General features: G+C 55.6%; 1 protein-coding gene across 1 annotated transcript in view; it reads left to right on the forward strand.

The window, feature by feature from the left end:
* The window catches only part of LOC129392945 (cadherin-23-like), a 336,485-nt gene that overhangs the window by 301,004 nt on the left and 21,074 nt on the right, over positions 1–14,407 (forward strand). The window contains exons 22-26 of the mRNA XM_055092951.2: positions 4,829–5,018; positions 5,356–5,501; positions 7,720–7,939; positions 9,692–9,844; positions 11,892–12,005. Coding sequence (XP_054948926.1) covers positions 4,829–5,018; positions 5,356–5,501; positions 7,720–7,939; positions 9,692–9,844; positions 11,892–12,005 — 823 coding nt within the window. The remainder of the gene's footprint in view (positions 1–4,828; positions 5,019–5,355; positions 5,502–7,719; positions 7,940–9,691; positions 9,845–11,891; positions 12,006–14,407) is intronic.

A 14,407-nucleotide genomic window follows, 5' to 3' on the forward strand; every position in this document is an offset into this window, starting at 1 on the left:
CCCCGCCCTTCACCAGGTCTCCTGCCCTCCACATGTCCTTCTGAGCCATGAGCAGGCACGGACAATGGACCAAGGGCCTGCTGCCCAGTGCCTCCTCACTTTCCAGGAAATCCACGAGCTATCGGAATGCCTACTGCATGCCAGGCCCCACGCTTGTCAGGCTGAGGGTACAGGAAGCAACACCAGGCCAGGTGCAGTGGCTCACACCTGTAATCTCAGCACTTTGGGAGGCCAAGGCAGGCAGATCACTTGAGCCCAGGAGTTCGAGACCAGTATGGGCAACATAGTAAGATCCCCACCCCCACTTTATAAAATTTTTTTTTAAGTAGCCAGGTGTGGTGGTGCACACCTGTGGTCCCAGATACTCAGGAGGCTAAGGCAAGATGATTTTTGAGCCTGGATGATAGAGGCTGCAGTGAGCCAAGATCACACCACTGCACTCCAGCCTGAGTGACAGAGAGAGACCCTGTCTCAAAAAAAAAAAAAAAAAAAAAGGAAGCTCCTGCCCTGCCTGCCTTTGGGGAGTGTCATGTCACTCTTCTGTTCAAACCCCAGTGGTTCCCATCTCACCCTGTGCAAAAGCCAGAGCCCTTGCCAGACCTACAAAGCCCGCAGGGTCTGCCCCATTGTCACCCCTGAGGAGCCAGCCGCATCATCCCTATCTGTAGTACAGAGCGGGTGTGGCTGTTCCACCGCTGGCGTCAGGTGGGCACAGGCTGGAGATTTTCAGTGCCCCAGGGTAGTATTTGAGACCTGAAAAATAAATGTGATGACCTGAAAGTTCAAAGAGAAAAGGGCAAAATCAAAATTAAAACTTATATGAAACATCTTTCAGATGAAAGATGGCAGCTTTAGTAACTATGAAATTTAGTGTTTGTGAAAATTTCATTACATTCGAGGACAAATTGGAGGTTAGATTTTTCTAGAATTCTTGAAAATTTTCCAGAATTTTCTGGAATTCCCAGTTACGTATGACGATTGCCAGGAAATCAGAAATCAAGAAGCTTATATGTTAGTCAAGTTTGTCATAGCCAAATATTTTGAAAAGGAAGTTATAAAAATTATTTCCAATTTTATAGCCATAAAATGTATATATGCATACATATGTATATACAGGGGTATGTCTCATTACCTTGGAGAGGACCCCCTGGAGCCTTCTAGGGCCTCACAGTGCCCCAGATTGAGGTAGGGTCTGTGGCCAAAGTGTGAGGTGAGGTGGCTACAGAGGGATAGCTAACCGAGGTTCAGGTGACAGAAGGAGGAGGTGATATTTGAACAGGGGTTGGCCCACCACCTGACTCATCTCCCACCCCACCCTTCCCACACCCACCGCACACACCCACGCCCACAACCACCACCCATCCCCAACACACAGGCCTTTCGTTTCCCTGCACCCACTCAACTCTCCCCCAGCTCAGAGCCTTTGCACGAGCCCTTTCCTCCCTGACCCCTGCTCTTTTCATAGGTAGCTCATTCTGTTTCATCTGTCCCAGCTTAAAACGTCAGCTGTCTTAGAGAGGCCCTGCCTGACTAATGTCTAAAGTAGCTCTGACCCCTCTCCAAATTCTGTTTCCTGCAGAGCTGGACCCACAATCTGTGCTTATTTGTTTGGTAGGCTATTTGCTTATTAAGAGGCACGTGGTTTAGTGATTAAGCAGACAGCCTCTGGTACCAAAATGCCCAAGTTCTCACTCTAGCTACACCACTTACCAGCTGTGTGACCTTGGGCAAGTTGCTTAAACTCTCTGTGCTCCAGTTCTTTTCATCTAAAAAATAGGGCTAGTAAGAGTCCCCACCCGATAGAACTGTGATCAGCGCTTACTGAGCCAAGACATAGGAAGCACTGGCACATGGGGAGTGGTCGGTAAATGGTAGCTGTCACCATCATCACTATCATTACCATCATCTGCTTCCTTTGCTGGAATTGCACTTGTCTTGTTCACTGTCAAACCATACTGCCTAGCACAGTTCCAGGCACATTGTAGGTGTTCAAAATATTTCAAAATATGTGTTGTTGAGGACTGATTCAGCTGGTGAATATCTTACCTTTCCTTTCCCCTACCCCCTAGCTCAGCCAGGAGGTGGCTGGGTCTTCCTTGTCGGAGGTAGACTAGGGCGTATGGCCCAAGACTCTCTCAAGAGCCCTCTGTAGACATGGCATGGGCCACAGCACCTGGAGTCGGAGGCACAAGGCAACCCCAGTGATTTTCAGAGCTTGCATGCAGACAAGTGTCTTCCCACATGTGGCTTCATTTGGGTGCATTTGGAATTGGTGCAGTGTGTGCATCTGCATGCACTGGGTATGGCCTGGCATGCAGGCACTGAGGATGTCCACCTGCACTGGTGTGCGCTGGCGGAGTGGCCGTCTCTCTGTCTGCAAGGGAGATTTTGGTCCCACTCTCCTTCCTGGCTCCTGCAGCTGCCTTCAAGGACCTGGCTGATGGGCATTGATTTAGAGCCTTTCAAAGCCCTCCAGCAAAATAAAGGAGAGGGGAGAAGGAGAGAATTATTCCCTGTCAGGCCAGGAGAAAAATGACGGGCGTGAAATGGGAAATAAATGAGGGGAAAGTGGTGAGATTCTACAAAATCGCCCAGCAGGGAGCCTGCAGGAGAGGTCACAGCCCTCCACCCTCTCCTGTACTCCCAACCTGCCCTGTGACCAGAGAGTGGGTCAAGAGACCCAAAACCATTGCCCATGCCCCGACCAGGATCACTTGGAAGCAGCTACCCTGGCACTCTCTGGCATGGTAGGGGCAGGAAGAGGGAATGGAAGAGGAGAAACCACCCGCCATGTGAAATGTATCTCAGCCTGTTCAGCAACAGGCCTGGCCTGGAACAAGTGATTTAACTGCTCTCTTCCTCAGTTTCCCCATCCAGAAAAATAAAATAGGGAGAAAATCATCTCTCCCCCAGGCTGGGTGCGGTCGCTCACACCTGTAATCCTAGCACTTTGGGAGGCCGAGGCGGGAGGATCACTTGAGGTCAAGAGTTTGAGACCAACCTGGCCAACATGGTAAAACCTTGTCTCTATTAAAAATACAAAAATTAGCCAGGCGTGATGGCTTTTGCCTGTAATCCCAGCTACTCGGGAGGCTGAGGTGGGAGGATCACTTGAACCCCAGAAGTGGAGATTACAGTGAGCCGAGATTGCACCACTGCACTCCAGCCTGGGTGATGGAGCAAGACTTCGTCTCAAAGAAAAAAAAATTCTCCCTTTTCAAACTGTTGAGAGAAGCATTGTAGAAACACAAGGAATGCTGGTCTTCTATGTCCATCTGTGAAATGACTTGGCCTGTTTTAAATTATGCCTGGAGTACCTAAGAGCCCTATCTCCTGTTTGCAAAATGGGGGTGTTGGGCTTCCCTTTATGGAGGCTAGGGAAGTTGAGGCAATGGGCCCACAGCAAGATAAGGACACCTCAGGCCTGGAAGGCAGGGACCTCCCCTCCTCTACCCTTTGGTGCTGCGAGGCTGGGAAGGGAGAGGAGGGCCAAGCAGTCCCTGGTGGGAGTGGGGGCTGCCCCCACCTCTCTGAAGGAGAAGCCTGCCTAGGGTGCCACAGCATTCAGCTCTGCATCAGCCTCTCTCTCCCCGGCCTCCCCAGGACCCATGGACAGGGGCAGATGGGAGTTCTCAGCCAGGGCAGCTCATCTGTCTGTTCTGGTCTGGTGGCCCCAGAGACACCTCTGGCTGGGGATTAAGCAGAGGAGGGACAGATTCTGCTGCCAAAGCACAAAAGGCTCCACATCAAGTAAGATGAAGGAGCTGACAAGCCTGGCTGTCATCACCGAGTGTCCTGCAGTTAAGAATAACACTGTCCTGATGTGGCCCCAGGGACTGTAGTCACCTCTCTCCCCCCACCACCACTGATCTTGTCCACCCCTGGTGCCACAGTGGCCTCTGCAATGCAGGGTCAGGGGTGAGCGAGGGGTAAGGGCCACCTCAGGAGCCTCCAGGCTGGGAGCTGGGTCAGCTCCAAGGCTGGTGCTGTGTGACCATAAGACTGGCCTGTGCCTCTCTGGGCTCTGCTTTCTCCTTGTGGAAGGCAGGGCGGTTGGAGGACGAGGGAGCTTCCCCACAGAGCAGGGGATCGGTGCACACAGGGGGCCTCGGCGAAGATGAGGAACCCTCAAAGGCTGCAGGGGGCCCTTTGCCTTTTGTTTATGACCTGGCTGTGTGGGATCTGGGACACTAAGGGACAGCAGGCTGTGGGGTTCACCGCCCCTGGGTTAGGATGGCACTGAGCACTGACCCCTTCATGACGTGGGGGTTATAAGTGGGGAACCAGGCTGTAGGCCGGGGAGTTGAAGGGGCCAGAGTGTCTGAGGTCCAGTCCTGAGACCCTGCCCCTTATCAGGGACGATGTACCTCCCTTTCAGGGAGCTCCACCCTCTCCTTCCTTAACACTCCCCCAGCCCTGCGACTGCCCCAGCTAACTGAGTCCCGCCTTCTGAAACTGGGCCCCAGCCATGGCTTCCTTCACATGCCCTGTCATCTCTGGTGTCACAATCTAATGCTTCAAAGGAAGGAAGGGAGGGAGGGTTTGATGAGGAGGAACCCAGTCTCCAAAATCCAGGGTTTCAAATCCTTTCAAAAATCTTAGCTGGAATACAGACTCCCCAGCCATTCCCAGCCCCTCCCCTAGAGAACTCCTGCCTCCCAGCCCTCTCGGACCCCCCTACCGGGCCCAGCGGGGATGCCCACTTCCTGGGCCAGAGCCAGGATGCCCCCTCCCCAGGACCAACGTCTGAGCTCAGATACTCCCGGCCAGCCCAGAGACACCCTCCCCAGGCGTGGCTCAGTGAAGGGGTCTGCTCCCTCCCGGGCAGGTGGTGGCTGTTGACCCAGACCTGGGGGAGAATGGCACCCTGGTGTACAGCATCGAGCCACCCAACAAGTTCTACAGCCTCAACAGCACCACGGGCAAGATCCGCACCACCCACGCCATGCTGGACCGGGAGAACCCCGACCCCCATGAGGCCGAGCTGATGCGCAAAATCGTCGTCTCTGTCACTGACTGTATGGACCCCTCTCGCCCCTCACGGCCCCCACACCTTAGGCTGCGGGTGTCCCTGGTGACTGGGCCTCTGGTGTACCTGGGGCCCACCCAGGAGGTCTATGTCTGATCACCAAGAGTAGAGTAATACCCACGCCCCAGTTTTGACTCCTAGAGCACCCTGAGGGAATGGAGGGAGCTGGGGAGGGGAGCTGTGAGGCCTAGGCTGCTTCCTGGAGGGGCCTTTGGGATGGAGGGCTCTGAATCTGCCACCCTCTCACCACTTGCCTTCTTCCTGTCCGTTTTCTCTTGCACCCATCTTACCCTGTCCTTGGCCCCTTCTCGCCCTGGTCTTCCCAGGTGGCAGGCCCCCTCTGAGAGCCACCAGCAGTGCCACAGTGTTTGTGAACCTCTTGGATCTCAATGACAATGACCCCACCTTTCAGAACCTGCCTTTTGTGGCCGAGGTGCTTGAAGGCATCCCGGCGGGGGTCTCCATCTACCAAGTGAGTCTCTATCATCTCATTCCTACCAGCCCAGAAGTGGGCAGTGGGTGCCTGAGGAGCCTAGCCCAGGCTGAATACTTTTGCAGGGCTGGGGCAGGGGAGGAGCTGGGTCTTGAAGGACAGAGGCTCTGGAGACGTGGAGGGAAGTGTGGCAGGAAAAGGATAGGGAGATGGGCAAAGGCAGAGGTAGAGAGAGGGAGAGAGGCAAAGATGGAATTCTGGAAGTCATGTCCAAGTTTCTCAGGGCCTGATTATGGAGGTCTGGCCCAGGACCTTGGACCTTCCATTCCCTAAGCCTGCAGATGGTTCTAGAATACAAAGAAGGCCAGATGAGTGTAGCCCTGGGCATCTGCCTCTCCCGTGCCTTCTCATAAGCCCCGGATCAGCTCCCTTTACTACAGTAGAGGGGCCCCTGTCTACTTTGCAGGGCTCTAAAGAGACTTGCCCAAGACCCCTTGGCCAAGCACATGGTCTGATCTTGGGCCTGGCTTCTTTGCCTCCTGTTCCATCATCCTCTGATTAGAGGGATCCTGAAGGTGCTGGTTTAGGGGAGATGACATCCAGGGTTTCAAGTCCTTTCAACACCTCAGCCCTCCAGGGGCCATTCAGAAACACTGGAGACCCTCCTGGTTAAGAGCATGGGCCGTGGAGTCCAACCAACGGGGATGTGAATCCCATCTCCAGCACCAGGGTGCTGTGTACTTGGAGCAAACTGCTTAACCTCTCTGAGTCTCAGCTTCTCATCTGTGAAATGGAGATAATAATAGTACCTGCCTGGCTGTGCTGTGGGGACTCAATCAGACACACGTATGAAGCACCCTGGAACTTGGACACAGGAAACACGGTAGCTGTGGTGATCGCTGTGTGTCGGTCACGAGGGCTTATACCTGAGACACAATGGCTGTATCAGGTTAGCCTGTTCTCATTAGAAGAATATGGGGTTGTTTGTCAGGATGCCAGAGGGGGTGAGCTTGGTGGTGCCCCACAGGCCCGCTGTGCCTCAGTTTCTTCATCTGTAGGAGGAGGTGAATGGTGTTCTTTGGCAGGTCCCCAAACTCCCAGCAGGGGGCGCCTCAATCCAGGGAACGGCAGTCCGTCCCCAAGGAAGCCCCCAGACCGGAGGGGAGGCGGGGTGAGAGCGAGTCAACCCCCAAACCCTGTTCTCTTGGGGCTCACAACCGGCGAAGAAAGATGCCCACCAATGCAACTTCTGAGTTCATAGAGGAAGGAGTGGGGAGCGTTTAACTTGGAAACTGTCCTCACATACACGATGAGGGCCCTCCCTTGAACTGTGGCTCCCTGGTCCCACCTAGGACCTCAGGAGATACAGATTTCTGCTGGTTGTGCAGAAGAGCGTTCTCCAGGGGGGAGAGCTGTGCGCAAGTAAAGTAAAAGTACTGAGCCCCCCGTCCTGGAAAGCATTCAAGCTGAGTCCAGACACCTCTCTTCAAGTTTGTTGGATGTGAAATAGATCAGATGACCTTGATATTGTCTCCCAATCCTGAGAGTCTTGGCTTAATCCAAAACTCTTATTTTATTTATTATTACACATTTCCCCAAATGCCTTGAATCCACTTCAGTAAAACATTCAGGGTACCAGGGTCTTGAGTCGGGCAATCTGATCAGGACTGGAGGTGCAGATGAGAACAGTGTAGGAATTTGGGGGGAGGCTTGCCTGTGCATGGCCACAAACAGTTTTTTAAAAAAATAATAATAATGAAATCCTCAAGTGACTTTTAAAAAAGAACGCTTGATGTAATTTTATTTTTGTTGTTACTCTCTCACAAATCAAAGCAAAGCGGGGAAGGGGAAGTCTGTGAATCCAGCCTTCTACGTGGTTGAACTCCAGATAATGGTGGGGGTCCTTAAGCTGGAACAGCTGCTCCAAATCTGGGAGGGCTTCCTGTTGGGGAGAGCAGGGGATGAAGGGGAGAAAGCGCTGTAGAGACCTGAGCTCTTATTCTAAAAAGTCCCTCTGCCACCCCATCACCGGCCTCACTTGGTGCATCTGGACGCCTTTCAGCTGACATGCGACCCCCTTAGAGGGTGCCTGGGAGGGTGCCCTGGGGACAGTGGCCTGGCCTAAGGCTTGGAGGGGAGCAGATGTGTCTAGCTGCAGCCAAGTGTGGCTTGGCAGGGAGGAGGAGCACTTCTTGGGGGAGAAGCATCCATCCCAGTGTCCCCTCCCCGCCCTCATGCTGCCCCTCCTTGCCCTCAGGTGGTGGCCATCGACCTCGATGAGGGCCTGAACGGCCTGGTGTCCTACCGCATGCCGGTGGGCATGCCCCGCATGGACTTCCTCATCAACAGCAGCAGCGGCGTGGTGGTCACCACCACCGAGCTGGACCGCGAGCGCATCGCCGAGTACCAGCTGCGGGTGGTGGCCAGTGATGCAGGCACGCCCACCAAGAGCTCCACCAGCACGCTCACCATCCATGGTGAGGGGGCTCAGGGGCTTCTGCTGTGTGCTCAGTGTGTGGGCACAGGCCTGGGTCAGGGGCAGGGGTAGAGGGGAGCCCATGTCCCCCACTGCTGTCTATTGGACTTGTAGGCACAGGCTCCCTTGTTAATGAGGTGCCCTCCTCAGCTGGAGCCATTCAACACAGCAGAGCCTTCTCCACACCTGACCACTGCCTTCAGTGCCCCAGAGCTCAGGGGCAGTGGCCTGGACCTGCTGCCAAGGCCCCATCATCCCCACCCCTCCTAGCCTCTGATCGTGGCAACAGCAGAGAGGGCTTGAGCAGGGCCCGGGACCCTCAGGGTCATGAACAGGCAGGGAGGGTGCAGAGCCCTTTGTCTTCTTTGGAAGGCCAGAGTTTTTGTTTGGGAGACATAAAGGAGACCTCCCCCTCCCATGGGTGTGGAACCCCTGGGCTGGCAGTAGCAGGGCATCACCCTGGGAAGAGAGCAGCTGGGACTCCCAGACTCCCTAAGATCCTCATCCCCCTGGGACTCTCATGCTCATTCCCAGTGTCTCTGCCCTCTATTGGTGAAGGGACGGGGTACTGTTTCCACTAATTTTCAGGACAGGATGCAGACATGAGCTGTTGCCAAGGGGCCAGGAATAACCCCAGGGAAATAAGGGCAGAGTTTAGCAGGCAAGACATGGCCTGTTCCCTGAGCCTGTTCAATCCCATCCTAGCTCTGCTGGCCTCCATGGGATGGTAGGGGGCGGGGGAGGGTGTAGTTAGCTCAGCACAGGCTCAGACACTGACCCTCTTCAGTTGAGACCTAAGATGGTGAGGATTTCAGAGAGCACAACATTCTCTCTCCCATTGGTCCGAAGCTTGCCTGTGGGTTTCTGTTGCCAGTTTCAGGACCCCCTTATTGGCCGATGATGGACAGGGAATATGTCCCAGCTTTAAGAGAGGACCCCTGGAGGGCCTTTCTCCAAGACTCAGCAGAAGCCATAACATCAAATGGGCCCAGGATCTCTCCTGGTGATACCATTCAGAGGAACCCAAGTGGGGTGGGGATCACTTCGCTATGAAGGTTGTCCAAGCCCCATCTGCCTGAGGAATAGGGGCCTAGCATGCAGAGCGGAATAAACACATCTGTAAGGGAAATTAAACCTTATTTCGGGGGGTGGGATTTTCAAAGTGAGCTCCCTTTGCTGAAACTCCGTTGCATACTGAGGGTAGACCTTGAGGCTCCAGCCCTCCACTGTGCCACTGTGTGACTTTGGACAAGTCACTCAGCTGCTCTGAGCTCCCACTTCCTCAGCTCCACAGTGTGTCTAATAATGCCCACCTCCTAGGGTGCTCAGAGGGCTGCATGTGATCCTGTATGGGAAGCACTCAGCATGGGCTTGGCACGCTGGACAAGCTCGTAAATGGTCACTGTCGTCATCGTTGTCATGATTGTCCGTGTTGCCATGGTCGTTGTTAGGCGCGTACTGGAGAGAGGTTCTAAGGTTTTCTCTCCTCCCTTTGACAGCTGAGCAGCAATAAGCCCCCAGGGCACAGGGACAGCGGGAGGGTCTGGAGCACTGGTGGGCCTGGTCCTGGCCCCGGTGGGCATGGGGGGCCCTGGGCTTATGGCCAGGAGGTGTTGACACAGATGCCACTTGGAGCCCGTGACTCCCTTGGGAATTCATTCCCTACTTGGTCTGGTGCTGGAGACGCTGCTCTGGAGCAGGGTCTTCTGCGGCAGAAGCCAGGCCTAGCCCCGGCGCCCATTCTGCCCCGCAGTGCTGGATGTGAACGACGAGACGCCCACCTTCTTCCCGGCCGTGTACAATGTGTCCGTGTCCGAGGACGTGCCACGCGAGTTCCGGGTGGTCTGGCTGAACTGCACGGACAACGACGTGGGCCTCAATGCAGAGCTCAGCTACTTCATCACAGGTGCTGCCCCGGCCTCCGCCCACCTGTGCAGGCCTCCTGGGGCCCTGCCCCCACCCCTCCCAGATAGACAGCCAGACTAGGTGGGGGCAGGTGAGGGTGCAAAAGAGGTCAGGGCTCTACTGTTGGGCTTTAGCCTCTGGTGGTGCCTCCCGAGGATTTGCTCCTGGCTCTTCCCAAGGGCTTTGCAGCTGGATCACTCTGGACTGGCTCCCTGGGGACCTCCTGAACCTGTTGGTTGCAGGGACGGGGAGCATCTACCAAGGTTCATTCTAGAGGGAGGTAAGGCCCCATGATTCCTAGGGAGGAGCCCTGAGCCCCACTCCCCGCCCCAAGTCTGGGTGACAGAGCAGTGACTTGGAGGAATGTGGCCTCATCCTTCCTTGGGGACCTGTTGAGAATTCCCATCTGTTTAGAGGCAGATGGTTTTGATCTCCCTAAATGAAATGGTTTTAGCTCAAAAATGTTGCCTGGCTGTTGTCTGCAGAGCTGTGGCCACAGATGATGAGGCCATGTCCTGGCTTACAGGGGAAAGTGAGCTGCAATGGATTAGTGATGTCTGCCACAGTGGTAGGATTGGTAGGTGGTGGCGCACATGCCATGGGTTTGCCATTCCTGGATGAGAACACAGCTTCTTAGCCTCCCCGACACATGAGAGATGCTGGGACACATGGGGGTGCAGTCTTCCCCATTCCTCAACCCTCTTTGGCCCTTTTACTGGCTCAGTCTTCTCTCTGTCCATGACTTGCCTACCAACACACATGTTGCCTCTGCATATGTGTGCCTGTACACACTAGCAGGGCACACACCAGCCTTCCCAATGCCTCCCCATGAAGCAAGGAAGCCCAGCTCACAGCCCATCTGTGGCTTTGCTGCGGCCAACGTGACCTCCCAGCCCTCAGCCTTCCCTTTCTTCCCTCACCTGCCTGAAGGGGCCCAGCACCCTCAGGCCCACTCCTTACAGTCTGGCCCTCAAGTCGGCCCTAGGGAGGGCTTAGTTACTAAGACCCCTCACATGGCACCAGCTCCGTGGCTCCACTGCCCACACTATTTACGTCCTAGTTCTGCCCTGGGCTCCCCGGGAGTCAGAGTGTGTCCCTTGCAGATGGTACTTCAGACACTGGGGAGCACTGGAGGTTTGGGGGTCAGGAGGCTTTCCCTAGGGGCAAACCAGCAAGAACAGGGGAGCACCTGGCAGCCTGCAGGATGACTCTTCAGCACCCCAGAGTGGTGGGCTCCCGCTGACCTGCCCAGAGCCCTCCCGGATTTTCAGTGCACATTCTGCAAGGAGCTGAGCCCAGTCCTGCCCAAGCTCACCACAAAGCTGGTGCCGTGGCGCCCTCTGCTGCCCAGAGCACCACACTGCTCGCCAGCTGGCAGGGGAGGGGTCTCCACGCTGTTCTGGAAGTTCCTTCCTGACTCCCGTCCACCGCCAGAGGAGACCCTCACACTTCCCACCTGTCCCAGAACTCAAGGAGACTCAGTAATCCCTGTCTCCTGTACACCTGCCTTGACTCCTCCCTCTGTGGAGCCTCCATGTCCCCACTCAGGAAGCTTCGCTCCTCAGCCCATCTCACCTCCGAGATGAGGGGCCTGGGGGATGCTCAGCCAACCCCAGAGTTCTCAGCAACATATACAAGCCCCTATGCAGGTTAGCTGCTCAGACGCTTCTGCAGGACGGGCAGGGAGCGGAGGGGTGAAGGATAAGCCCAGGGACCCACGCATGGAGAAACCCAGAGTGGCACAGGCACATCACTGAGTGAGGGGTTCTCCTCTGTGAGGTGGAGGCTAAATGAAATGGTCTGCATGAAGTACCTGTAAACAGGAGGTGCTTCGTGAAGGTTAGGAACTGATTCCAGGCATCTGGCACCCCCGCTGAGCCCACCCAAGCTGCACCCGCATCAGAGCACCTCAGGCAGGGCCGAATCAGCAGCACAGCCTCCCACTCCTGGACTCACCATCGCGGGTCCCAGCTCAGGAGCAGAGTCCCCGCTTCCCCTGGCCGGGAGCTCTGTTTCCCAGCCGGAAGCTTCCTCTCCTTCACCCACAGGTGGCAACGTGGATGGGAAGTTCAGCGTGGGTTACCGCGATGCCGTTGTGAGAACCGTGGTGGGCCTGGACCGGGAGACCACAGCCGCCTACACGCTCATCCTGGAGGCCATCGGTATGCACCAGTCCCGCACCCACCAACACAGTGATCTGGGCAGAGTTCACACAGGGTGCCTCCCAGGAGCCGGCCTTTTGCTAAAGGCTGAACTCTGCCCAGATGCCAGTGGAGAAAGGGCCACCAGGCACTCACCAAACATTACTCAGCACTTGCCGGGCATGAGGTTCACTGCATGGTGCCACATGCAAGACACTAGGATGGTAAGGTGGGAGCTACATGGGAGACCCACATGTAGACAAATTACTGCAAATCCAGGCAAGCCAGCAGGAAGGGAAAAGGATGACATAAGAGTATTGGGCAGTGGTGCAAACACGGAGGGGGAGAGGTCACGGGAGGCTTCCTTCACGAATCGGCATCTGGGAGTGCCTTTGAGTGAGTTAGGACCCTTTCAGTTGAAAATTTTAAAATAAAATAAACTGACTTCAGCAATATGGGCTCACAAAACCAGTCCACTGGGAGATGTAACTCCCGGTATGACTGGATTCAGGGCTCAGGTGACACCTCTGGCTTCAGTCTCTGCACTGGCTGGCGCTGCCTCCTGTGTGTTGATGTATTAGTCTGTTTTCACGCTGCTGATAAAGACATACCCGAGACGGTAATTTATACAGGAAAAAAGGTTTAACGGGACTTACAGTTCCACGTGGCTGGGGAGGCCACGTGGAACTCACAATCATGGCAGAAGGCAAGGAGGAGCAAGTCCTGTCTTACATGGATGGTAGCACGCAAAGAGAGAATGAGGAAGACGCAAAAGTAGAAACCCCTGATAAAAGCATCAGATCTCATGAGACTTATTTACTACCACGAGAACAGTGTAGGAGAAAATGCCCCCATGATTCAATGATCTCCCGCTGGCTCCCTCCCACAACATGTGGAAATTATGGGAATACAATTCAAGATGAGATCTGGGTGGGGACGCAAAGCCAAACCATATCAGTTGGCTTTATTCTTCAACTCACATGGTGGCAGGTCGTTGCCCCAGCCTCACCTGTACACATTCTCAGGTTCAAGTGCAGCGGCACGGAAGACAGCACTTGTCTCTTTCCCCTCCCTGGCAGAAGCCCTCAGATCAGCTCTAGATAGATCCATTCTGCCCCAGTGCCCATTCCTGAGCCCCTCACTGTAGCCAGGGAAGTGAGATGTGCTGGTTACTTAGGCCTAAGTCACATGCCCATCCTGGGCCCTCCCCCTCCCGGGCTTTTCCTTCTTCAGGCCTCAGGGCAGCCTCACCCCCCACCCCAACCTCCAGGAAGACAGTGCCTAGTGGCCAGCAGGGCCTGCTGGTGAGGTGGATGGCTACAGGCTGAATCCAGCCTAGGATGTGCAGGGAGCTGGGGGCAGTCCCACCTACCCAGCATCCCAGGCCTCAGAGCCTGGGAGGGAGGGTCCACAGGGGGACATTCAGGACATGGCCTTCCCAGGGGAGCACAGGGCAGTGCTGATGGACAGAAACAAGGGGTGCCCACTGCAGCCTTGGAGGCCACATAAGGTTTCAGTACATGAGGAAGCAGGGAGGGCACTTCAGGCAGAGGCACCAGCCCATGCAAGGGCCTGGAGGTGGGAAAGTGCCCTGTGTGCACAAGCATGCGTGCATGCACCGCAGCTGGCCCATGGAGTGGCCCACACTGGGGAAGGGGAGGCTGTGATCAGGTAGGGCCATGTGTGGAGGCCTAAACATTGGCCAAGAAGTTTGGTCTTTGGTCTTTGGGCAGCAGGGAGCCCTTGAGGGCCCCAGAGGGGAAGAGTGGTATGATGAGACCTGTGCCGCCAGGTGCCCCTGGTCCTCCCAGGAAGTTTGCAGTGAGCTGAGTAAGAAGGGAATGAATTCTCTGGGCCTCACTCTTTCCAACCATCAATCCCTTCCCAGCCCACCCATGCCCAGATGCCTCTGCCCTCTGCCCTGCTCTCCTCCCCTCCTGGAATGGCTGCCCACCCTCTGGAGACTTGTTATCACCCCTGAGTCCAGCCTTCACTTTGGGCATTGCCTGGCAGGAGGAGAGGGCTTCTGCCAGCCTTCTAGGGAGCCTCCCACACACACACCAATCCCAGCCAGAGCAATAAGCCAACCCCCAAGGGTGGTGGGAGGCTGGTCTGGAGAGGAGCTTTGGAGGGTGAGAAGACCTACCTCCAGTGAGCGACAGCACTGCCACGTATGGTCAGCTGGCCTGGGGAAGAAGGATGGAGTCACCCTAGGTCTCCAGGCTACTCCAGCTGCCTGCACCACCCCCTGGGGTGACCACTCTTGCCTGGACATGCAGCGCTGGTTACAAGCTCCTTCCTCCAGGGAGGACAACCCAAGAGTTGCCCTGGGGCTGAGTCAGTGCCCCATCCTCACCACCTCCCAGCCCTGGGAGGGTCCTGTGGGAACTGGAGGGACAGAGTCTCCAGGGACCTTAAGCTTA

Source organism: Pan paniscus, chromosome 8, assembly GCF_029289425.2.
Source record: "Pan paniscus chromosome 8, NHGRI_mPanPan1-v2.0_pri, whole genome shotgun sequence".
NCBI classification, from domain to species: domain Eukaryota; kingdom Metazoa; phylum Chordata; class Mammalia; order Primates; family Hominidae; genus Pan; species Pan paniscus.